At 35.6% G+C, this 26,483-nt stretch overlaps 1 protein-coding gene and 4 non-coding genes across 6 annotated transcripts in view; 4 read left to right on the top strand and 1 right to left on the bottom strand.

The window, feature by feature from the left end:
* The window catches only part of LOC125227220 (zinc finger protein ush), a 371,106-nt gene extending 360,073 nt beyond the window's left edge, over positions 1-11,033 (bottom strand). For both annotated transcript variants that reach the window (XM_048131478.1, XM_048131479.1), the window contains exon 1: positions 10,893-11,033. In XM_048131478.1, coding sequence (XP_047987435.1) covers positions 10,893-10,932 — 40 coding nt within the window. In that variant the 5' untranslated portion in view covers positions 10,933-11,033. The remainder of the gene's footprint in view (positions 1-10,892) is intronic.
* A 9,047-nt stretch (positions 11,034-20,080) lies between these two features.
* LOC125227654 lies at positions 20,081-20,195 on the top strand. Its single transcript, XR_007177213.1, has one exon. It is a non-coding gene; the product is annotated as a U5 spliceosomal RNA (small nuclear RNA).
* Positions 20,196-21,763: 1,568 nt separating this feature from the next.
* On the top strand, positions 21,764-21,881 carry LOC125227651. The gene has a single exon (XR_007177210.1). It is a non-coding gene; the product is annotated as a U5 spliceosomal RNA (small nuclear RNA).
* Positions 21,882-22,604: 723 nt separating this feature from the next.
* On the top strand, positions 22,605-22,720 carry LOC125227652. Its single transcript, XR_007177211.1, has one exon. It is a non-coding gene; the product is annotated as a U5 spliceosomal RNA (small nuclear RNA).
* A 1,435-nt stretch (positions 22,721-24,155) lies between these two features.
* Positions 24,156-24,271, top strand: LOC125227653. The gene has a single exon (XR_007177212.1). It is a non-coding gene; the product is annotated as a U5 spliceosomal RNA (small nuclear RNA).
* Positions 24,272-26,483: the final 2,212 nt, after the last annotated feature.

Raw genomic sequence — 26,483 nt, 5'->3', positions numbered from 1 at the left:
CATTGCAAATATTTTTATTTTATTTATTTTATCCTCCGCGGAACCCTATACCCACATCCGCCATCAATATCTTTAAGGCTCTTAACATCTTTCGCCTATGACGATCCATCTCAGATATCTCAGATTTGTGACAACACGAGTCCATTTATGTACTAGATACACTCCAATAATATAAATTAAAGGGTAATTTAGCTTTTTACAAGCTTTTATTCAACTTGCCTTGTTAATTTGTTAGTGTGCGTCAAAACGTAGAAGCTAAATTTGAATCACTTCCCGGTTTCCGATTGAGCTGAAATTGTGCAAACATATGTAAGTCACGTGACAATGCAATATTATGGTAACATGGAGCTGATCTGATGATGGAGCAGAAAGGTGGTCATAGGAACTCTGTCATGAAACGTCGTATCCCCGTCGAGTAAGGGGTTTTTAGAAACGTCTCGGAGAACAGTAGACAGTCGGCGATAAAAGCTTGTGCTAAACTTATTAATACCGTGATTCCATAAACTTACATTATTATTTAAAAATATTTTTAGGCGGGTTACTCACGTATTAAGTCGATATAGCGTTCGACATGTAACCCGCCTAAAAATATTTTTAAATATGTATGAGTCTCACGGGAGTTTTATAGTTAAAATTACATTATTATGTTTAAAAACATAAACCGTTAAATACTTCATTATAAAGTTGTAATTTTTTTATCCTACCAACTGATTAAAATTGGCGCCAAAACGAATCACGAATGCCGAATTTGGTTGGTTTGAAAAAAAAGGAACGAATGCAGTATTTTAACTAGGTATTAATTTATTTATCGATTTTTCCATCTTTTTTTGAAGATTTGACTAAATTGGATTATTTTTTTTTACTAAAAACTTGCAAGAATAATAATTCGAAATTACTTGTACATTAGGCAATTTTATTTGTCATACCTACTTGTTTTTTTTTCTACAAATCTAGGAACACATTTACCAATCTATCGAATCCAAAGAATTATGAATAGGGACAACGAAAGATATATTTAAAAGTTTACAAAATACATTTCAAAACGCTCCATAAAATATATCCCAACACGAAATGCTATGAAAACCCCTAGTTTGCGGCCTAATAACTCGCGGAGCCACGGAAGCAGCCACAATACCGCATTAGCGTACGCACAATGCTCTTTGATCTCGCCGCGTCGCATACGCATCCCCACCTGCGAACTAAGAATGGCGTAAGCGCCGCTCAATTCCATACATACTTAGGACTTTTTGTGTTACGTTTGTAAAGGAGTATTATTCGAGTGTGCTTGAAGCAAAAGGGTAGGTTTGTTTCATGTGTTTTGAAGAAGAATCTTAGTAGAAATGTCGCTTACGTCTTAAAGTGTAATTTTGATAGTGAAAATTCTGTCCAAAATAGCATAAACGCCATATGTACTAAGAACTTTTTATATGTGAAGTATATACTTGGGGTTTTTTAATTTTGTATGGTCACTGTATTACCGTCAGCAATGACAGCGACACGTGTATAGCCTTTTTATTTCATACACGTCGATTGAATGGATTTAAGATCGGAATATCAAAATTATTAAGCTTTTTAAGGTTAATTTATGGTATGGATTGGAATCAGTTTGAACAGACATTCAGGAGTTGAAGACAAGATAAAATGTGGTACTGTGTAATCTGGTTGGTGGTTACTTATTATGTAGATATTATATTAAATACAAATAGGAAAATGGAAAAAAAACATGAGTATGATTCCAATGCAATATTTAATAAATTTGATAGCAATAAGAGTTTTGAATGATTCACGGTTATTTTCATTAGACTTATATTGACTGGGATATAGACCGTAATTACCTTTTTGATTTTTGTCGAGCTAGCCGATATTTCGACGCAGTTGCATGCATCATGATCACGGAAAGTTTTCCGTGATTGTCCGTCTTTCACGACAAAGCGGAGCGACGAATTGATGTGATTATATAAGTGGAGATAGTTGAAGGGATGGAGAGTGACAAAGGCTATTTTTTGCCTCTTTTCAACGCGAGCGAAGCCGCGGACTAAAGTTAGTAGGGTATAAAAGATCAATCAGTTGATAGACATGACAGAAGGTTCCTTCAAGTTGGTTTGTATAAGTATGTATGTGGGATATAGGTTGATAACGTATTACCGAAATTATTTTTATCTCGGATTATAGGGGCCTATAAAATTCTATAACTCTTATATTTCTGTAATAATTCATCTTAGAAAACTTAATAGACAGTAGGGGCGCTGAAACATTTGAGCTGTTTCATGTGCTCTGACTGCCTCTTTAGGAATATCTACAGTTGTGTGTCTGTGTATGTATGTATGTAAATGTTCATATAATAAGTAGTAATTAGAAAGTACATTAACAGTGAAATGTAACACACGATATGACAATACGAAGGGTGATTACACCAGTAACTTCAAGTTTACACTAAATATTTACTCCTAATATCTTAGATAACATCAGTTCGCACTAATTACTAATACAGATAAATACGCCTAATTACATAGTACAATTCAAACAAGGGCATTCACCGCAAATCCAGGGAAAAAACGACCTAAGGTTTGGGGCTTTTAAATACATTTATGACCTTTATTGTTTAACGCGTTAGTGTCAGTACCTAAAAGTATTACGTTGCTAACACAAGTTACGTTAACCCCGACACAGTAAAAAACTACACACAGTATACTAACAGAGGCGGCTCACTCCACGATTCTATCGCCGTGCTACAAGTACATGCTTGCGGCCTAATCAGGGGTGATGCGCGTTCTCACGGAACGCACGTTCGCACTTTCAGGTTCATATGCGATGTCCGCGTGTGGAATAGCTAACACTGCTAAGTTAAATAGACATCATGAATAAAATATGTACCATAGGACATTCTTACACAGATCTACTATTGATTAAGTCCCACGGAAAAGTTCAATAAGGCTTGTGATGTTGGAACTTAAACCAATATACTGTATATATACCTAGAAAGTACCCAAGACTTAAATATAATATTATTATGAGCCTATTGTGTCCCACTGCTGGGCAAAGGCCTCCCCCCTCTTTTTCCATTCCTCTCGGTTTTGTGCGACAACTGACCAGTCTCTCAAAAAGGAGTCTAAGTTATCCCGCCATCGCCGACGAGGTCTGCCGGATCCTCGATTTGACTCGAGGGGCTCCCACTGCGTGGTAGTCTTGGCCCATAAGTCATCCGGCATGCGACAGACGTGGCCAGCCCAGTCCCACTTTAACTTGGCCGCTTTCCGAGCTACATCAATTATCTGAGTTTTTGAGCGCAGCGTAGTGTTCCGGATTCGGTCCCTTAGTCTCACACCTAGTATGCTGCGCTCCATAGCTTTCTAAAAATTTTATCTGAGTAATTAATTCGTTTTAATCCATAGGCAACCCTATCATCCGAAGCTGCGCACGTGCGGCTGGTTTCTTTATAAAAAAATTGTAGGCATTTAAAAAGGCGGCATTTCGTGAACACCAAAGCAGTGGGCCTTCTGTACTTGCACTAGTAAAATAATTATGTATTGTCTGGTTCAGCTGTGTCCCAAAATCGCGCCTACATCAGTTCTTGTCCGGATTACGAAACATTTGTTGTCATACTTCCCTTACATACATGCTCAACGTATGTATATTGAAAATGTAATGAGTTCTTTTAATGTGTACTCATAGTAGAACAATTTTATACTAGACTAGACATGTGTATGTCTAGTCTACAACTCAGTGTTTGAAAAATATATTTTTACGCCTCGCCACTGAAACACTCACTGACCGACTAAATTTATATTCTACATTCTACATTGATTTAGAAAATATGTTTGTGATGTTAAAATCTGACAAGAATATCTAAAGTAACAAGTTTTCTATTTTACATGTGTAAATTGTGTAATCATTGAAGTATGGAAACTTTACAATTTCAATCTTATTATTAAGTTTTCCTTGTGAAGTCAATTAACTGGTATTTTTATATTGTGATGTGTTATCAATATTTTTATTAGCACTCCCAATAATCACGATACAGAATGTACCTATCTATATTTACATGCTAATCGGGTTGGGTCCGGTCCATGATTAAGTGCATCTTTGGTATGTTCTGCATTGGGGTAGGTTTGGGTTTTTATCATTTGACTAACAGGCAGAAGGCTAACAGAATCATGTAATTTAGATATTAAGCATTTCATGTGTAAATACTTATCTATGCATTAGGTGTCCTAATGTCAGTATTATATTTCAATTGGTCTATAAATCTTTGGTAATACGCCTAATTATTAAGCATATTTAGATTTTTTTTTCTTATAATGTCTCTATACAGGGTGTAAACCTAATACGGGCGAACCTCTTAACGGTGGTGAGTATAGGACATAATAAATGGAATTAGATGACTTTTACTTAAAATTGAAATATTTTTTTTATCCATACAAATTAATTCGGCCCGCAACTTAATGCAAACACACTCGCGTTTAACGCTCGTTGACAGTTGTCATTGATTGTCATCGCAACAACGTTTACAGTACATTGCTGCTGGGAATTTTTTCAAAAATTCATTATGGGGTGAAAATTAAGAGTAACTCAAAAACACCTCTTAATTAATGATAACAATATTGAATTATATGCCTGGTTTCATTTATCGCCCTTATTAGGTTTACGCGCTGTATGTGTCATTGTGTCAATAAAGATCTTTTTATCAGAATTTGGAATGCGATGCATCTTATTGGAATCATTAAAAATATTAGAACTAAAGGTGATATTACACGGACAACACAATTGCCAGCCATTCACATAACATTGCCGCGTTTGCTCCATAGTTAGTTGGTGCGTATTGAACAAACGCGGCAATGGTATGTGAATTGCTGGCAATTGCGTTGCCCGTGTAACAGAACCGTAAGTCCGTTTTCACATTATCCGATCCGATATCGGATGTCGGAAGGATTTCAATAGAAAAAAATCCAAGATGGCGCATGTAATGTATGGGATATCGGTCCGACATCCGATATCGGATCGGATAATGTGAAAACGCTCTAAGGCGATAATGGCCGGGTTCTTTAACTTTGCCACTTTCAAAAGAACATACTAAAATATCATGAGCTTAAATAATTATGTTTCCATGTTCGTTAGCACCATACACAAAACTGCAGGTTTATGTTAGAGAAAAAAAAATCTTGTGGCATTTCTTGTTGGGTGGTTCGTTTATTGTTGATAGTATATTAATTAGTGAATTACCAACAATGATATACACGGTGTAGCATGAGGGAACCGAATAATTTTAACAGCGTATTCCTCATCATATTAGAAGAGTAAAAATGTCATATAATTTTTTCTGTATTTCGCCTACTTTCTGAGTTATAAGCATTTCAAAAAATACCAATTACTTATTATTACTCAGAACAAAACGCTATTTTGATGAGTGATCTTCGTTGATAGATATCAAAAAGTAACTAAAGACTCATTAAAAAATGGTATGTTTTTAGAAAAAAAATCGTAAATTTTTATTTTAAGTGCCAGTTTTAGAAATAACATTTACTTTTTATGTGAAAATACATTCAATAAAACGAAAAAAAAATACACCAAAAAATTGTTTTTACCGAAATTTGCTTGACGTGATACATACATACATATAATCACGCCTGTATCCCATAAAGGGGTAGGCAGAGCACACGAACTACTAAGTTTCGGTGCCACTCTTGGCAAAAAGGGGTTGAAAGAAATCCAAATTGTGGCATTGCAGTGACAGGTTGCCAGCCTCTCACCTACGCCACAATTTAACCCATATCCCACAGTCGACTTCTACGACACCCACAGGAAGAAAGGGGGTGGTAAAATTCTTAACCCGTCACCACACGGGCAACGGGCACGGGGCTTGGCGTGATAATTATAACATTGTATCTTTATTTTGCCCTCAGAAATGCTTTGTAAAATCTTTCGGGTTTCTTGTGTTACACCGTGTATTTATACCGTTCATAAACAATAACTCTCTGATTAATAAAAAAGTTATGTTGGTTGGTGCTGATTAGTTGATTACTTAAATTGTGTTTTATCCCCTTCCCATAAATACATAAGAAAATCTGACAGATTATTAGCTACTTCAGGCAGACAAGCATGGTCGCGTGATAAACGATATAACGTCAGGCCATCCTTTTCGCACTTTTTCTAAGTGCGATAGGGACGCACCGATGCGATAAAGTTTATACAACTAGTGTGCTATATACGCCCGCTCAAATATAGACGTACATCTATAGTTCTATACATGCTCTCTGCACTATACAGGTAAACCGCTGTTTTATTTTTAAATACTAATTAGACCAACCTTGAAACTTTCTTACAAGAAATTGAACTTTCATTACTCAAGTCTTTATCATTGACCCGGGCGCGAGATAGTGTAATCATATAAAAAATATTAGACACGAATCAATGTGATGCTCTCAGAAATTACGACAATCGGCATGATAACGGGTTGATAAGTGCCAGACGGACTAAACTGTTCTGTGTTACTAAGATGGCCCTTGGCACTTGCTAAGAGACTTCGTTGAGTGTTAAGTTTTTCACTGTGATCAGAAATTGAGACAAAAATTGACAAATTTAATAAATTAATTTTTATTATAAACAGATTTGAACTTTCATATTAAAATATAGTAACTCTCTTAATTAAAATATAGTAAACACTTTAATAATAAAACACTTCGGACTTTGGATCAGAGTGATGAGTGATACCTACTCTGAGAAATTGACGACCGGTCTGGCTCAGTCAGTAGTGACCCTGCCTGCTGAGCCGCGGTCCTGGGTTCGAATCCCGGAAGGGGCATTTATTTGTGTGATGAGCACAGATGTTTGTTCCTGAGTCATGGATGTTTTCTATGTATATAAGTATGTATTTATCTATTTAAGTATATATATCGTCGCTTAGCAGTCTTAGCACTCATAGTTTAGTTTAGTTTATTTATCTAATTTATACAAATTTCACACAATTAAAATTTACATTTCAGCTTATATTACTATTCGTATAACGATCGTTACAAAAGAAATAATAAAATTAAAATTACAAATAAAATGGAAACAAGCAGCAGTGCGAACAAAAAAAATAATTTAAATGTCATATTGGTAAAAATAAAAATAAATACAGATAAAAATAACCAATGTCAATAATACAATATAGAATAATGAGAAATAATAAAAATAAAATATAGTACAAGCTTTGCTTAGTTTGGGGCTAAGTTGGTTTGTGTAAGGTGTCCCCAATATTTATTTATTTAAAATTACGACAATCGGCATGATAACGGGTTGATAAGTGCCAGACGGACTGAACTGTTCTGTGTTACTAAGATGGCCCTTGGCACTTGCTAAGAGACTTCGTTGAGTGTTAAGTTTTTCACTGTGATCGGAAATTGAGACAAAAATTGACAAAGTTAATAAATTAAATTTTATTATAAAAAAGATTTGATCTTTCATATTAAAATATAGTGACTCCACACGGGTCAGAGTGATGAGTGATACCTACTCTAAGAAATTGACGACCGGTCTGGCTCAGTCGGTAGTGACCCTGCCTGCTGAGCCACGGTCCTGGGTTCGAATCCCGGAAGGGGCATTTATTTGTGTGATGAGCACAGATATTTGTTCCTGAGTCATGGATGTTTTCTATGTATATAAGTATGTATTTATCTATTTAAGTATATATATCGTCGCTTAGCAGTCTTAGCACCCATAGTTTAGTTTAGTTTATTTCTCTCATTTATACAAATTTCACACAATTAAAATTTACATTTCAGCTTATATTACTATTCGTATAACGATCGTTACAAAAGAAATAATAAAATTAAAATTAAAAATAAAATGGAAACAAGCAGTGCGAACAAAACAAATAATTTAAATGTCATATTGGTAAAAATAAAAATAACCATTGTCAATAATACAATATAGAATAATGAGAAATAATAAAAATAAAATATAGTACAAGCTTTGCTTAATTTGGGGCTAAGTTGGTTTGTGTAAGGTGTCCTCAATATTTATTTATTTAAAATTACGACAATCGGCATGATAACGGGTTGATAAGTGCCAGACGGACTGAACTGTTCTGTGTTACTAAGATGGCCCTTGGCACTTGCTAAGAGACTTCGTTGAGTGTTAAGTTTTTCACTGTGATCGGAAATTGAGACAAAAATTGACAAAGTTAATAAATTAAATATTATTATTAACAGATTTGAACTTTCATATTATACCTTGCTATATGACATAATTCATTGTACTAATAGCAAGTAGTTACGCAATAACGTTCCAATCCACATAAAATTGTCATTAAGTTTTAGACCTTGTATGAAAAACAAAAGTCTTTCATTTCAATGACAATTTCAGATGGATTGGAACGTTATTGCGTAACTACGTCCATTATTAACATATGTATATGTACAGGTAATATATATATTTTAAAGACTTAAAGGTAATCCGATTTATTCTATTTGTAGACCTGCAGCTGTAGGTAATCCATATAATATTTATATTCACCGATATGAAAATATGTCATCATAATCATAACATTAATGAAAATATTTGACACAACCCTTTTTTCATTTATTTATTTTTGGTCAGAGAACAACTACAACCCACCAAATACTTAAGTAATTAAATTTTTCTCCGGGTTTAAATTATAGATTTTATTAACAAGGATTTTTTTTTATAAGATAGGAGGCAAACGACCACATACACGACTTTATTAACAATGTTTTTTTTTTATAATCTGGTATTTTTAACCCCCGACGCAAAAACGACGGGGTGTTATAAGTTTGACGTATCTGTCTGTGTGTGTGTCTGTCTCTGTCTGTCTGTTTGTCTGTCTGTCTGTGTGTGTGTCTGTCTCTGGCATCGTAGCTCTTGAACGAATGAACCGATTTCGATTTAGTTTTTCTTTGTTTGAAAGCTGAGTTAGTCGGGAGTGTTCTTAGCCATGTTTTATGAAAATCGGTCCACTATATGTCGCGGTCGGGGGTTTTTTCAAAATTTTAATTTTGTGGTTATACAAACATATAATGAAATTCATTCAGACATGATATTTACCTTCTTGCTAAACAATAATGTTAATGTCTTGATAATATAAAAACGAATTAAAATATTATCCATTAAAGAGGCAAATTAATATATTTTTACGTATGACCAGTCGCTCAGTGACAAATCCGCTTGGTTTCTGTATTTAGTTGGTTAACCGATAAATGTTGCAACTTTTAGAAAAGTATAAATTACTAGTTTACGATTTTGTACCTAAAAGTATAGAGTTATAACCGAAATAAACTTGATTAAAATAACTTACCTAACTCAATAAAATCCGCAATCATATCGAATCCTTGACAAGTGTCAAGATTGCATTCCGTCGCATATTTTATCCCAGACGTTTCCATAATTAGTTTGCTATCGTGCTCGATAAACAAACAATCAAACACATTACTGTTGATAAAGGTTAATGAACTCCTGCACTTTGATTGGTTAAAAAAATATGCGTTATCAGTGTCACCTTATAACTTGACATAGTGTTCAGTTTCTTACGTTTTGGAGGTTGTGGGGTCAGCTCTAATCTGATAGAGAATTACTTAAGAGTTAATGTCTTCGCTTCTCCATAAAATCGAAGTACCTACCCATTCTACCCATTATCCTCTATGGATATATTGGATATTACTTAAAATTACGTATAGGTAAGCTACAGCGGGGCAAATGCCCACTGGGGGGGGCAATCCATTTTTTCCATTATTATACTATTAAGTTGAGTCCCAAATGTATCCACTAAACACGCGTGTCATATATAACCAGTAGACACTCTATTTAATAATGTAAACATTGTAAAACATGGAAAAAATTGATTAGTTGCAAATTGTCCCGCTGTATCTTACCTAATTAATTTAGTATGTCTGATTTTTTTTTATATAAAAATTGAGAGCGAAAAACAGATTTCATATAATTAAACGTACATTATGTATAAAAATTGAAGATTTGAAAACCTCAATTTTTTTTTTATCTTATAAGCTCTTTTGAGTTGGTAATTATATTATAAACAGCTTGTATATCAGATATATTTTCACTGTTATAATAATAACTCTCCTGTTACCCCTACTGAAATATTATTCGTATTAATAGCTAGAACAACCTTCATGAATCGTTGCTCAATAAGTTATTATGTTTTCATGTATTACAATTTTTCTCCACAATAGGTATAATAACAATGTTTTTCTAATGGCACTATGTTTCAAAAGAAGCGTACAGACCTATACATTTCCGGACATACAGAACGAAACGAACCGGTGAAGATTTTTATATGCACTGTACATAGTACTTATACTTACCCCAACTAGATTTATCCATAAAATTAGATTTTAACGCGCTTTGATAATAAACGCAAGATTTCACAACTGGTATCTATTAGGTATAATCGGTGAAGAAACGTAATAATAATACGTAGAATATTAATTAATACTAACCCGCTCATTTCAATTAAATCTATCCAATATTTTTTGCGTGCCCGTATAAACATGACCTTCATTCAGTCTGCGTTACAGCAACTAAGGTGACTAGATAAAATCTCACACTATTTTTTTTTGACAATAGTTACAGAATATTTAAGGACATGTAATAACAAAGTTTGTATTACTTTTTTCTTTTGTACATAAACGTAAGTGTAAATTATCGTATATTTATTATTGTATAACGGTAAAAAAGCGCGTTTCAGAATGTACTTACCAAATAATTAAGAATGTACTAATAACTGAAATCCTACCCAAATCTAATACTTACAATGTAAAACCTTTATCCACATTGATATTATATTTATTCAATCCTACAAAAGCGACTTAAAAAACAACAAACAACACTGGCAATACACAACAGAAAATTAAAAAAAAAGTTTCCAAAACTTCACTCACGTTTTAACGGCTTCGGGTTGCTCTGTTTTCTCCGCGACATGTCCACATCACAGCACTGCACACGCGAGCGGCCCCGAACGCGGTCGGCGGGCGACTGCCGAGGGGCGGCGACTCGCCGGCAACGCCCCTTCGAGGCGGCCGCGCGGATCCAGAACGCGGCAACGCGGTGTGCCCGTGAGTGGATATACTGCGTTTTACTTATATTGTGGTCGATGCTTATGTACTGATGTTTGTTTTTTTAATAAGGTGTTAGGTAATTTTGTTTTGATTTACCTATGTACCTGTCTTGTTATGAACTATTGGTTATGAAGTGTGTTAATTTTTTTTTTTTTTACTTTGATTTGGAAAATGCAAATAAAAAAAAGCTTTTTTGTAGGTAGAATTTACTTATTGCTATCGTAGGTAAAATAAGAAAACTAAGAAAGAGATAACCATAAGAGTCAGTATTAAAACAGTTGGGATAGTCACATGCAAAAAACGCCCGAAGCCCAATTCTGATTCAATTTGTGATTTTGATACGACCTTTATATCTTCTCACGTTGATTAGTTACTGCCATCAAGAACAATATAATACGAGACTGATAAAGCCCTTACAAATAAGCGTACCCCTGAAATGTGTGAGCTTTTGAGGCTTAAAACTAGATGGCGCTGTTTCGCAGCCTTTGTGGCTAAAATCATATTTTCCCCAAATATTTTTGTGTTTTTTATTTTTCATAAGAATAAATGACATGCGTCTTTTTACTATAATATCACGTCAATATATATTTTGAAATTAATAAATTTGTGGATATCATCAGTGTAATTATGATAGTATTTAATAGATGGCGCTAAAAAATTGAGGTACGATACCTAGTATGATGAATTGATGATTGTAAATCCTATATAAACTTATTGCTATCGCAGGTAAAATAAGAAAACTAAGAAAGAGATAACCATAAGAGTCGGTATTAAAACAGTTGTATTCAAAAAGATTCCGAAGCCCAATTGTGATTTTGATACGAGCTTCATATATTCTCATGTTGATTAGTTCAGCAATTCCCGTTAGTTTGTACATTTGGATCACGTCTCCGATTTTGATAAAAATTGGTAGGCTGATAGAGTTCACGAATGAAACTTTCCTTTTTTTTTACCGAAAATGTATAGAAATCTGGTAACAAAAAAGGAAGGTTTCATACAAACAACCTAGGACATTTTGGGAAACCTAGTGGATCTTGATCAGCATCGTGGACTCTATCAGCCTACCAATTTTTATCAAAATCGGAGACGTGATCCAAATGTACAAACTATTCGGGAATTGCTCAGTTACTGTATTTGACCCCTAAGATAGCAGTCGTCATTTGACGTTTAATGCTTTGTCAAGTAATATTTTTCTGTAAATTGGGCCATTTTTTCAAAGTTGTCCACCCCCTTTTTTTTTGATTTGGAAATTTTTATGTGGTTACTCAGAATCGCGAGCTCTTTCAATCCTAATAGGAGAAAAAAAGTGTTCCAAGTTGTTCTTCCCATTCCGTTACCATTTTTTCATACATTTTGTATGGCGGTAACGGAGTGGAAGTTATGAAAAATGTATGGAAATCTTGGGACTTTTTTTTTCTCTTATTAGGATCGAAAGATCTCGCGATTTTGAGTATGAATCGCGTAAAAAATACCCATTTTCCAAAAAAAGTGAGGTGGACAACTTTGGAAATAACCTAACCACAAAATTAAAATTTTGAAAAAACCCCCGACCGCGACATAGTGGACCGATTTTCATGAAACACGACTAAGAACACTCCCGACTAATTCAGCTTTCAGACAAAAAAAACTATATCTAAATCGGTTCATCCGTTCAGGAGCTACGATGCCACAGACAGACACACACACAGACAGACAGACAGACAGACTAGACAGACAGACAGACAGACAGACAGACAGACAGACAGACAGATAAACAGACAGATAGACAGACAGACAGAGGGGGTTAAAAAGGAAATTCGAAACGAGTAGAGATAAATTAAAACACTACCGAAGGGAGTGTTTTAAATCAACATGAGTTACGAATTTCCTTTTCGCGCGTGTATCGTACGACGTTATTCAGTACAGATGGCTCTCCGAAGTTTCGACCTGGCATATAATGTACCATTTCTCGCACTAGTGCGTAAAAAAACTCCATCTGTACTGATTTTTTTTTAATATTGATATGGTCGCTATACGATATTGTTAGTTAGGTTAGCTATAAACTACTTTACAAGGTATAACGTATGCCATCAGAGCAGAAGGTTCTTTAAGTATCTGAATAACTCAACCGACTTGGTATTTATTACATGGATCTCACAACTTCTTACGCCAGAAGAACTCAGTTAGGCAGCGTCCACACTCATGAGCCGCCGCCACGACGCCTGGTTCGTACGTTCTTCCTATACAAAATGTTCTGAGGAGACGTTTTTTGAATTACATTCAGGCGGCGTGGCGGAGACGTCCATTCCGCGCCGCGAGACATGCGTCGCCTGAGTGGGGACGCTGCCTTACGACCTGAGACTTGATTTTTTTACAAGTCAGTTGCGAGACTTGTTTTTTTTTATATACGACTACCCATAAAAAGAGTGTATTGTTACATGTTTTGGTTTTGATGAGACTAAAAATAAAAATAATATTTATTATATGACATTCTTACACAGATTGACTGAGTCCCACGGTAAGCTCAAGAAGGCTTGTGTTGCAGGTACTCAGACAACGATATATATAATATACAAATACTTATATACATAGAAAACATCCATGACTCAGGAATAAATATCTGTGCTCATCACATCAAATGCCCTTACCGGGATTCGAACCCGGGACCGCGGCGTAGCAGGCAGGGTCACTACGCACGCGCTAGGCCAGACCAGTCGTCAAAATTCGAAATTGAACAAACATTTTGAGAAAAGCCGATTCACCGTTTAAGATTTGGCAAATAACCACAAAATTAAAATTTTGAAAAAACCCCCGACCGCGACATAGTAGACCGATTTTCATGAAACATGGCTAAGAACACTCCCGACTTGCTCCCGAGCTTTCAGACAAAAAAAAGTAAATCCAAATCGGTTCATCCGTTCGGGAGCTACGGTGCCACAGACAACACACACAGACAGACAGACAAACAGACAGACAGACACACACACAGACAGACACGTCAAACTTATAACACCCCGTCGTTTTTGCGGTAAAAAGGTATTTTCCCCTCACTAGCTCGGAAACTCGTGTTTTGTCCTTTAATACCAGCGGGTAAAAACGCATTTTATCCACTAGTGGGTAAAGTAATTTGACCTAGAATAAAGTCAAAATAACTGCTTTAAAATTTATAAAAGTAGGTGAATTTAGTAATAAAGATGATTTACCACCTGTGAAACTACTGGAAGCAGTGATAAACGCATTTTTTGCGTAGTACTTTCCTCGCTACAGTGAGGGGAAAAGTTTTGTGTTACACTCGGGTGCAAATGTATTTTACTTCTCGTGTGTTAAAAAACTCGCAAGTTCAGGATTCTATTCTCGAACCACTCGCTTCGCTCGTGGTTCAACTATAGAATCCTTTCACTTGCTCGTTTTTCAATTCCACACTCAGCGTTAAAATACAATTTTGCCCCCTTGTATAACAAATAACTATTCTTTATTTATGACATAAGATGCAAACGAGTAGACGGATCGCCTGGGAGGCCAAAGGACATTTCTTCAAACAAAATTATCACTGACATATCCGATCAACGTTGTAAGTCAAGCAAATTTTTGACGTATCTTAGTTTTCGAACCAGGCTGTTTTATCTGTATCATTTGACGCGAGAGCTAACTCGTGCCGCGTGTGCTACGCCGTAGCTACACGTAGCAGCGTCTACGCAGAGTTATTGTGGACTACCACTACACTACCAACAGTAGTCTTCCATAAATTACATACAAGATGTCTTTAACACTTGTATTAATTTATTATTCAGAGCCTACTGTGTCCCACTGCTGGGCAAAGGCCTCCCCCCTCTTTTTCCAATCTTCTCTGTCTAGTGCTACTTCTGGCCAGCCAATCAAAAATAAGTCCAGTTTATCCCGCCATCGCCGATAAGGTCTGCCGGATCCCCAGTTTGACTCGTGGGGCTCCCACTCCGTGGATATCTTGGCCCACAACTCGTCCGGCGTTTGGCAGACATGGCCAGCTCAGTCCAACTTCAACTTCAGCAGCTTTCCTAGCTACGACCATTATTTGAGTCTTAGAGCGCTAGTGGTGTTCCGGATCTGATCACTGAATTTTACACCTAATATGCTGCGCTCCATAGCTCTCTGGCAAACCCTCGAGTTTGGACTTCTGAGCTTTCGTCAAAGACCAGGTCTGAGCACCGTAGGTGAGAACTGGAAGTGTAACTCATGTCCATGAGCCTACGTTTGAGTGACAGAGGTAGGTCTCTCTTCATTAAGTGTTTGATTGACCAATAGCTCTTCCAGGCGTTTTCAGTGCGTCTTTGAACTTCTTTGTCTGGTTGCGCCTGGAAAGAGACTATTTGGCCATATTTTTAGGTAATATTCTATTGGGTTGGTAAGAAAGTAATGAGCGAATCATAACCAATATTGTAATTTTCATTTAATTTATTATTTTAATCATTTATCAAAAATATAACGGCCTTCGTTATCTACTACTTGTCTCCATCGTTCTGGTAAAGAATGAATAGCATCGGCGAAGAAGTTCTTACGTTTAGATTCAAAAAACTCAGCTATGTACTGTCGTAGATGGGCTTGATCATCGAACTTTTTTCATTCAAGGCATTGCTTAGCGATCTGAACAATGCGTAATCCGTAGGTGCCAAGTCTGGAGAGTACGGTGGATGAGGTATCACTTTCCAACCTAGCTCCAATAGCTTTAGCCGAGTCACTTTTGCAATGTGTGGGCGAGCATTGTCGTGTAAGAAAAAACTTTAGCATGCTGTGGACGATTCTGACAGATTTTTTGGTTTAAATTTTCAAGCTGATTACAGTATACTGATGCGGTAACAGTCATTCCACTTGGTAGGAGTTCCCAGTGAATAATACCATGAATATCCCACCAAACGGACAGCATAACTTTTTTCGGGTGAGGCTCTGTTTTTGGTGCCTCTATTCCTTTTTCGTTTGGAGCTAGCCACTGACGTTTGCGTGTGTGATTTATATATAAGACCCATTTTTCATCTCCAGTGATAAGATGGTCCAACCAGTTGAATGTGCGGCGAAAAGACAGAAGTTGTATGCAGATATCGGCACGGCGGTTTAGTTGATGTCTATCAAGTTCGTGCGGTATCCAAACACTGTATTTGTAGTTTTTTCCCAACTCGTGTAAATGTGTTTCTATGGTGACATGAGAGCAGCCTAACTCGGTAGCAAGAGTACGACTCGTTAGCCTCGGATCTCCTTCAATTAAGGTTTTTAATTTGGCTACATCAATCTTCACCGGTCGACCAGACTTAAGTTGATCTGATAATGAAAAGTCGCCACTACGAAACCGCTGGAACCATCGTTTCGCCGTGGCCTCAGACACAACTTCAGGAGCAACACGCTGACATATATTACGCACTGCTTCGGCGGCTGAATGGCCAGACTGAAATTCATATAGTAAGCAATGCCTTACATGCACTTTTAATTCGTCCATTTTCTTCCTTATATTAGCTCGGCGACAGCTAGTGAATGACTGACGAGAAACTGTGCGACTCGCCCTTTATATACTTTCGACCATAGAAGATTCTAGAACTCTCTCAAAAAATGTATGTGGAATTCAATCGATCGCTCATTACTTTCTTACCAACCCAATATTTTGTGCTGTGTTTGGTGACATTCGACTGTGATCATTGCAATGGATCAGCCAGAAGCAGTCCCAATTAGCTTGCGAAAACACCGGCACGTAGTCCCATGAATGTTAGTTTTTCTAATAAATAAATGATCACTCCAATTTTGCTTCGTAAATAATCAAATGATGCAGTTGATGTACCTACGAGTGCAATTTAAAAAAATCTAAAAATACCTAATATTGACCTGTTACGTTCTCGTTCTGCCTAAAGTTGTTAACATTTGTCCTAAGAAGATAGGTTGACGACAACTGCTTCTTTGTTTACCAAATTTTTAATTCTAAAAGAAACGAGGTATAGGTTATGGGACCATTTTTTGTTAAAATTACACATTTCGTCCCGTGCCTTCTAACGGCCACATCTCAAAAAAAAAATATTTTTTCGAGTAATGTCAGTTTTGACACATGTTTTTGCGACAGTAAAATAGCTCTGACTGGGTTAATGGTATACTTGGGTTAGGTTTGTTACTCAAAATTAATACAGGAAATGTTTCTATAGGTTATTTGATCTGTGCTTTAAGACAATTTTGATATAGGTCACATTGTACTATATAATATGAGGACACAACTAAAAAAAACCTCAAAAGTTTGTGCAATACGTCCACAATTCAAAAATAATTATCATAAATAATGGGGTATTTAGATTTGTGGCTGTATTGCAGGAAAGAAGTTGACAGGTTTTGTGAGGATGTGGCCATATTCATCTTCCATAAAAGGATTTTTCACACTCGCTCGTAAACGGTGTTATTAAATGCCTGCATATTGATACGTAATGAGCTATTTTACCGCCCTAGGGTGGTAAAGTGAATACCTGGGCGGGGCCTTCCACGACCTGTCAAAAATTACAAGATGGCGAATGAATGTTCAAAATGTCAGCATAGGTATTTCAATACATTTATTTCCTGTATTGAGGTGTGCAATAAAGAGTATTTGTATTGTATTGTATTGTATTGTATTGTACATTTAGTTTAAAATTTGCTTATTACTTCGCGAGTGTGATGAAAACTATTGTGTATATCACGGGCGGCTGATTACCAACTCGAGTTATTAAAGCAAACAGCCTCTCGTTCGTAATCCTTCACTTTCCGCCCTTATTACATAATGTATCTACTATTTTAGACGTGACCGCTTAGCAGGATGATTTGCTTACGCTGACGCCCTCGATTCGCGTGGTATGTTAGCCTTGTCCACTGTTATTAGGTGAAAAAAAAACCTTTTCACAAAATTTGCTGTTTAAAGGTCTCATTGCGTCTACGTGTACTGAAGAATAATGTACTATTTTGTTCCCACGGGAGTAATGGGTTTAGTTTTAAAAATTTATACAATCCGTACAATACTTCAGGCAAAGGATGTTTCAATCAGCCAAGGATTTTTGTTTCACAACTAAAATTTGATTATTAAGCTATAAAAAATATTATACGGTATGAGAAATGCATTTTATTTATGTTTTACAATAATTTCAGTCTGTTTATTTTGTAAATTTCACTCAGATAAATCATTATAATTTACAATCTGACAGGAAATTGTGACGGTATCTCGATTCGCGCTTGACCACGTTGCCACAGCAACGGGCAGCACAACAGAAACTTCTATTAGAAAATAAAAACTGTTGACAAAATTTTTTGACCGACACGTAAAATAAGTTCAATTGTACATTGAACATTGCATTTCATTTATATGCTATATTTTAAGTGTTTGTTTGTGGTCAAAAATCGTTTGTAATAAAAAACAATGGATTTATATGAAGAATCCGATATAGGTGAAGTGAAGATAGACCTGATCGCATTGCCTTATGATTTTGACTCTTGGAGACCCTACCTGTAGTTGTGACATTTAGAGTCATTTTGGACCTCTAAAGTAATTTTAGACTTTTTTTTGTATTTGTACTGTTTATATTTAATGTAGTTCTTAGTTGTATATCAACATTTAGAGACCTTCTACATTTCTAATTAATTGTAGTAGAGTTATACTTTAGTTAGAACTTAGAATTTAGTAGTATCAATTGTAATTTCAATTCAATTTTCAATCTTTTATAAATATGTACATGTGACGTGTAAAAGTGCCCCTGTGGCCTATTTGCTGAATAAATTATTTTTATTTTGATTTTTGATTTTGCTTTCATCAAAAATGGTCACGTTTTTTCATTTTTTCCTCTGTGTTTTCCCCTCAAATGTGATGAAAAACATTGTGTGTAACTCAGGAGGTTAGGACATTAAAATCTCGTGTCTATTATTCATTCCTACATGCGGCAGTCGTGAATAATATAACACTCGTATTTAATGTCCCCCGTACCTCCCTTGTTGCACAACACAATTGTAATTTACTGATCCGATTTATATTAGGGTGGTTCACTTATGTGAATCCATTTTTAGGGTTCCGTAGCCAAAATGGCAAAAACGGAACCCTTATAGTTTCGTCATGTCCGTCTGTCCGTCTGTCCGTCTGTCCGTCTGTCCGTCTGTCACAGCCGATTTACTCGGAAACTATAAGTACTACAGTGATGAAATTTGATGGGAATATGTGTTGTATGAACCGCTACAAAATTATGACACTAAATAGTAAAAAAAAAAAGAATTGGGGGTGGGGCCCCCCATACATGTAACTGAGGGATGAAAATTTTTTTTCGATGTACATACCCGTGTGGGGTATCAATGGAAAGGTCTTTTAAAATGATATAAAGTTTTCTAAAAAACATTTTTCTTAAAGTGAACGGTTTTTGAGATATCAGCTCTCAAAGTCGTAAAAAGTATGTCCCCCCCCCCCCTCTATTTTTATAACTACGGGGTATAAAATTCTAAAAAAAATAGAGGTGATGCATGCTAATTAACTCTTTCAACGATTTTTGGTTTGATCAAAGTATCTCTTATAGTTTTTGAGATAGGTTGATTTAACTGTAATTTTGGCAGGTGTATAAATTGACATAATAAGTTTATTATATTTGCTGCTACGGAACCCTTTGTGCGCGAGCCCGACTCGCACTTGGCCGGTTTTAAGTATGGTCTTTGTCTGTTACTTGATAAAATTTACTGATCTACAGCTACAGAATGCTGCACTATGCGTGCTGATTAAATTATTTTCGAAATTTTGTTAAAAGTATAAACACATTTCGCTGATTTTGTATACTTACTAATAAAATGTAAGTAATTTTGATGTGTCTAAAATGTAACTATATAGGTACCTATACCTTAGTGAAAACGTGTGAAAATATTTTAACCCTTTTATAAAGCCCTTTTAGAAAAACTAGGCCAAAATTGATAACAAGTAAAGGGTACAATATTGCCATAGATGGCGCCATCACATAGCGCTTCGCGAAGTTAGATCGCGCTGTTAAGATTTTTTGCAATTTGGTTGGGTCTGGCGCTATGAAGTCATAACGTCACTCTGGTTTCCCTTCAAAACGAATAAATATTTCGCCTTTTACTAAAGATTTCCGTGGAGAGGAACACTCAAATGAGTCTAACTCTATTTTTTTAGCCTCACGCTTGTGTGGCTTAATAAAGAGGATCAAGCACACTTAAAGGTTATGACAGATGGCGCCACCCTATTAGTCCATTGCACAGATAAAGAATTTCATACGTGAGAGCGAAAAGATGATATGTTTTTTCTCTCTCTCACATATGACAGGCGCCGCCTGGCGGAATAAAATGTCAGTGTGCCTCCTCATTGAAAAACACATAGGTGTTTTGTTTTCGAATTGTAGTTAGACTTTTTTCCTTTCTACTAAAAAAATACGTTACGAATTTCCGACAGATGGATCCGTTATCAATACATTTTCAAAAGTGCCGTTGTTTTAAAAAGCGTGTGCGGCCTCTCATCTTATCTAAATACAAAAATTCGATCAAAATAAAGCACTGTCGTTTAGTCATCGAATAATCAGCGCAGTATCTTTGGGGTCATCTATTTATTACGTTGATAATGTCATTAAAGGGCTGCACTGAGCGCTGCCAAATTATATTAATTATAATTATAATATAATAAATAAATATTGGGGACAACTTACACAGATCAACTTGGCCCCAAAATAAGCAAAGCTTGTACTATGGGTGCTAAGCGACGATATACATACTTAAATAGATAAATACATACTTTATCTACATAGAAAACATCCATGACTCAGGAACAAATATCTGGGCTCATCGCACAAATAAATGCCCTTACCGGGATTCGAACCCAGGACCGCGGCTCAGCAGGCAGGGTCACTACCGACTGCGCGACTGAGCCATACCGGTCGTCAATAGTAATTAATTACCCATAGGTGCAATGTGAGAGTAAGCATTTTGTAGCATAACTTGTTACTTTTTATTATTTTACTGAGTATGTATTTGAATTTTAATCGGAGATACGGCCTAAATAATGTCTACCCTCATTAGTTATTTAAGTGTGATATGAAATATGTATATTAAAAACACATTGTCATTTTAAAAACCGTCCCCTTGGTTCAACAAAGTCCAACAGTATAGAGGCGATGGAGTGTTTCGTTTGCTGAACCGTAGCTTGTCGCCCCATCTGTACACGAGCAACGGAACTATTTACTCAACCGATGAAGCTCCGTCATCGCATGTTTCAAGCAGCCGACTTGGCGGCAGCGCCTTTAAACGGCACATCGAGTTACAAACATTTAGCAACAGGTGGCGCTAGTTGTACGAATTTTTTGTTATGATATCTTTATTATATTTTTCATTTATTATTAAATATCGAATATTATACACAATTATTGCATGTAATTTTTTTAATGATACTCAAAGAAGATTATAATAAATGTATTTACCTATAAATCCTACAATGTATCATTTTTAATTTATGCAAATCTTCCTGCAAATGGTTGTCTTTAATATTTTTTGGATTTATTTTTTGGTAAATTGTTAACATTTGATTGTTAAAATACGTTAACAATCGACATATAAATACCGTTAAAATAAATTATTTATAACTCAACCCTGTATGTTAGTTGTCATCACCTGCTCCATAGATGGCGCCATCATGTAAAACATCGCGAAGTTAGATCGCGGTGTTAAGATTTTTCCCCGTTTGGTTGGGTCCGGCGCTTAGCTTAGAAACATTACTCTGGTTTCCCTTCAAAACGAATAAATCTTTCGCCTTTTACTAAAGATTTCCGTGGAGGGGAACACTCAAATGAGTCTAACTCAATTTTTTGTAGCCTTACTTCTTGTAAGGCTCTATAATTATATAAAAAGTATCTTTAGGGCCGGTCTTACAATCGCCAGATAAATATATTTATCAAACAAAGTTATCACTATCCTTTTCATCACACGTATAAATGACAAGGACTTAATTTTTCAAAAAATAGGCATTTCATTGAGTAAACATAAAATAAACCTGTATAGTTTTGATTCATTTCGATTTTTTATTTATCGTAAAACGCTTTTTATTAAAATTTGACACATTCACTTTTTTATAATTTACTACTAGCTTTGGCCCGCGGCTTCGCTCGCGTTAGAAAGAGACAAAAAGTAGCCTATGTCACTCTCCGTCCCTTCAAGTATCTCCACTTAAAAATCACGACAATTCATCGCTCCGTTTTGCCGTGAAAGACGGACAAACAAACAGACACACACACACTTTCCCATTTATAATATTAAAGTATGGATTGTATGAGGTTTTGCGCCTTTTTCCTCATGTACTTATATTTTACACATTTGATGCTCATTCAAAAATATGTGACACTAGCAATTACATACATAATCACATTGTCATTTTATATTATTTTGTTTACGTTTTATTTTAGGAAATACCGTTTCATCTTGACGAGAATATAAAAAGTACTAGTTGGTTCCGCTGTACTCCCATAGATGGTGCCATCACACAGCGCATCGCGAAGTTAGATCGCGGTGTTAAGATTTTTCCCCGTTTGGTTGGGTCCGGCGCTTAGCTTAGTAACATTACTCTGGTTTCCCTTCAAAACGAATAAATCTTTCGCCTTTTACTAAAGATTTCCGTGGAGGGGAACACTCAAATGAGTCTAACTCAATTTTTTGCGGCTCTACGCAAGTGGAGCTAATAAATTTATGAAAATTTAGAATGTGTAGTTAGACAACCTGTCTAAATAACACAAGAGAATAGTTGTATTACATTTTCATACTAAGTATGATTCTAGTTTGTGACAAACGGGACTTCATTTTTCAAAAAATAGCTATTTCATTGAGTAAACATAAAATAAACCTAGATAGTTTTGATACATTTCGATTTTTTATTTACCGTAAAACGCTTTTTATTAAAATTTGACACATTTACTTTTTTTATAATTTATAGGACCACCTGCATGAGGTTTTGCGCCTTTTTTTAACCGACTTCAAAAAAGGAGGAGGTTCTCAATTCGACTGAATGTTTTTTTTTTTTTTTTTTGTATGTATGTTACTCGATATCTCCGAGAATCGTGGACCGATTTTCAAAATTTTTTTTTTGATCGAACCGGTATAACCCCGAGATGGTCCCATTGGCACCAAGTCAGGGTCTGATGATGGGATCCTGGAGAAATCGAGGGAACTCTTCAAATGTTATAGGCACATGTAATGTTTTTAGTCTATTTTTCAAAGGTACACCAGTATTTACGTCTGATGGTAATAATTTTATGTGGCTGAGCTGATGATGGAAGGTCAACTCCTCAATGGTTAGGAGTTAAAGGATAATTCTTTCACTACTGTACATGTATTCGGACTGATACATATAATATCACTAGGAACCACTAAAAATCAACTGAGCTGATGATGGAAGGTCAACTCCTCAATGGTTAGGAGTTAAAGGATAATTCTTTCACTACTGTACATGTATTCGGACTGATACATATAATATCACTAGGAACCACTAAAAAAACAAATAAATAAACTTTTTAACAAAAAATAAAACCGCCTTCAAAAATAAGCGCGTTACAAAACACGGAGAAACTAAAAAGCCAAAAATAATAAACCTTTCAATTCAGATTTCTTATCGTATTGCAATAAGCTAAACATCCAAATTATAAACAAATCAATTATTTTTGGAGTCGGTACCAGCCTGTGTATGGTTGGGTGGGGCAAACAGGCAATAGCAAGGCGACGAACAGGTCTGGTACCGACTACAAAAATAATTGATTTGTTTATAATTTGGATGTTTAGCTTATTGCAATACGATAAGAAATCTGAATTGAAAGGTTTATTATTTTTGGCTTTTTAGTTTCTCCGTGTTTTGTAACGCGCTTATTTTTGAAGGCGGTTTTATTTTTCACATGTATTTTACACATTTGATGCTCATTCAAAAATATGTGACACTAGCAATTACATACATAATCACATTTTCATTTTATATTATTTTGTTTACGTTTTATTTTAGGAAATACCGTTTCATCTTGACGAGACTATAAAAAGCACTATTTAGTTCCGCTGTACTCCCATAGATGGCGCCATCACACAGCGTATCGCGAAGTTAGCTTGGGTCCGGCGCTTAGCTTAGAAACATTACTCTGGTTTCCCTTCAAAACGAATAAATCTTTCGCCTTTTACTAAAGATTTCCGTGGAGGGGAACACTCAAATGAGTCTAACTCAATTTTTTACGGCTCTACGCAAGTGGGGCTTATTTATACATGAAAATAGATCTAATGAATTCAGTCTACAAAGTCACCGAATGAAATCTAATTGGTCTATGATAAGGTTGATTAATATTTTTAAGAAATCTAATGAGTATAACTCTAATTCAGCGTTAATTTTTAAAGAAAGTCTGTACCTAAACAAAATTCTGTTGTTTCTTTTATACAGATTTTTCATGATTTTGCTAAATTAATGAGCCAATGCGACTGAATTTCTGCACTGTTATTCTTCGTTGATTAACATTTTTAAGAAATCTAATGAGTATAACTCTAATTCAGCGTTAATTTTTAAAGAAAGTCTGTACCTAAACAAAATTCTGTTGTTTCTTTTATACAGATTTTTCATGATTTTGCTAAATTAATGAGCCAATGCGACTGAATTTCTGCACTTTAAAATATTATTTATTTATAATAATGTAAGGATACATGCCTACTTTTTTTATTATAGAATAACATAACTTTTCTGAATTTATTGTGAATAGAAAAATAGGAATTTCAAGTAATGATCAGAATCAAACTTAGGTCCGGCTTGCCACACCCCTTTGAGGTTAGTCACACGTCTTTGCTAAGACAAACACAGTAATGATACTTTACATTAATTGAATACACGTACTCAACCATAACACTTAGTAGTAGAGTCTAGAATAAACGGTAATGATGCAAAAGTTATGGAAAAACAAGAGAGAAATAAATATTAAAGACTGGGGATCGATTTTTGAATTTTCGCCGTTCGAAAGTCTGGAAAACGACGTAATGTTATTTTTGAAAAAGGACGGCTACTAATTTTTAAACTAGTGGTAATGACCACTCGTTTTCGATTCTGTTAGTAGAATTTAAATCGCTAGTACTTAGTGGAGATATTATTGAACGAATTTCACGAAATCGAATGGCTGAGATTCAAAAATCGGCCCCCTGGTGCTGTAATGAAATGGGGGTTTTACTTGACTTCAGCTAATAAACACATTTAAATCGACAAGTATTGCATATTATAATTTAATATTTATTTATACAGTGTGTATTTTGATAAGGTTTCAGTGAGGATATCTACCAAATCTCGTGCTGCTGCGAAGGGTCTTAGAAGATATTCTAACGATTGGCGTTTACAGATTTGAAAAGAACCACAGTTTGCGAGTTAAAGGTCAGATTGAGAAACATTTTTATGCGCTTGTTATAGGTATTAGGTCAATCTTGTCGAAGGACGTACCGCCACCATCTCCTTCGATGTCTGCCGTAACGTAAAAATCGCTTTCACCATCTCCTTCGATGTCTAAACCCTTTTCCGTAACCTTGTCTGCAAGCCGCTGTGGTACGAATTGTCGAGCTAGTGTGTCACTTTTCATTGACATCTTTCAACGTCCCAGCATTTAAATCAAAAATATTACCGAAACCTAAATAATATTTACTTTAGTCTTTAGTTATACTACTTATATTCATTTTAGATTAAATTAAATTTGAATAAACTGACAAAGCGGCTTTATCACAATCAACAAATTTTGTATGGGAAGTTCTCCTGTAATAAATAAACAAATAAACAAATAAACCGTACGCCGCACTAATTGTGAGTGTCTTTAGTATAACGTCCCACTTTGTCGGTTACCATTAAGTCGAGATGAATAAACTGACAAAGCGGCTGGCCTTACAATTTTGGTGGCCTTACCTTTACCTCAAGTTACTTACTTTTGTCATACATAGATCAAAATAACATTTTTGTTTGGTGACATAGACAGTCTATTATTTACCAGTCTCTGAGCGCCACTATAAATAGCCAGCGTGCATCCGTCTGCAAATTGATTGCTGCTCATTATAAAAGGTCTCTTGTATATTCAAACTTATTGGTACTTACGTCTTTTTGTACGGTTAGCAACAAGTAGTATTGCGATGCGCTTGAGTGAGTCAATGTTAACGCCCGTTCCGAGCGAAACTTTGTAGGACAACCGTCTTATAAATAACTGTCGGTTTAAGTTTTTCTTTATTTTTAATCGTGATTATGTTTTCGATCTATTGAAATTGGGTAATACAGGCATCAGTTTCATCATCTTCCTCTGCTTAACTTAACCTCTTTTCGGTGGAGTATTTTCTAGTTTATTCGATTTTTTGATACGACACACTCAGTAAAGTGGGTGACAGACATACGAGCAAGTACGCGTACTGATGGCTAGACGACCCTTTTCGATTGTGTGGCCCCGTAAGTACGCGTAC

The sequence above is a fragment of the Leguminivora glycinivorella genome, chromosome 6 (assembly GCF_023078275.1).
Source record: "Leguminivora glycinivorella isolate SPB_JAAS2020 chromosome 6, LegGlyc_1.1, whole genome shotgun sequence".
In the NCBI taxonomy this organism is placed as follows: Eukaryota; Metazoa; Arthropoda; class Insecta; order Lepidoptera; family Tortricidae; genus Leguminivora; species Leguminivora glycinivorella.
Note: the sequence above shows the minus strand (reverse complement) of the source record. Positions and strands in the feature narration are given on the sequence as shown.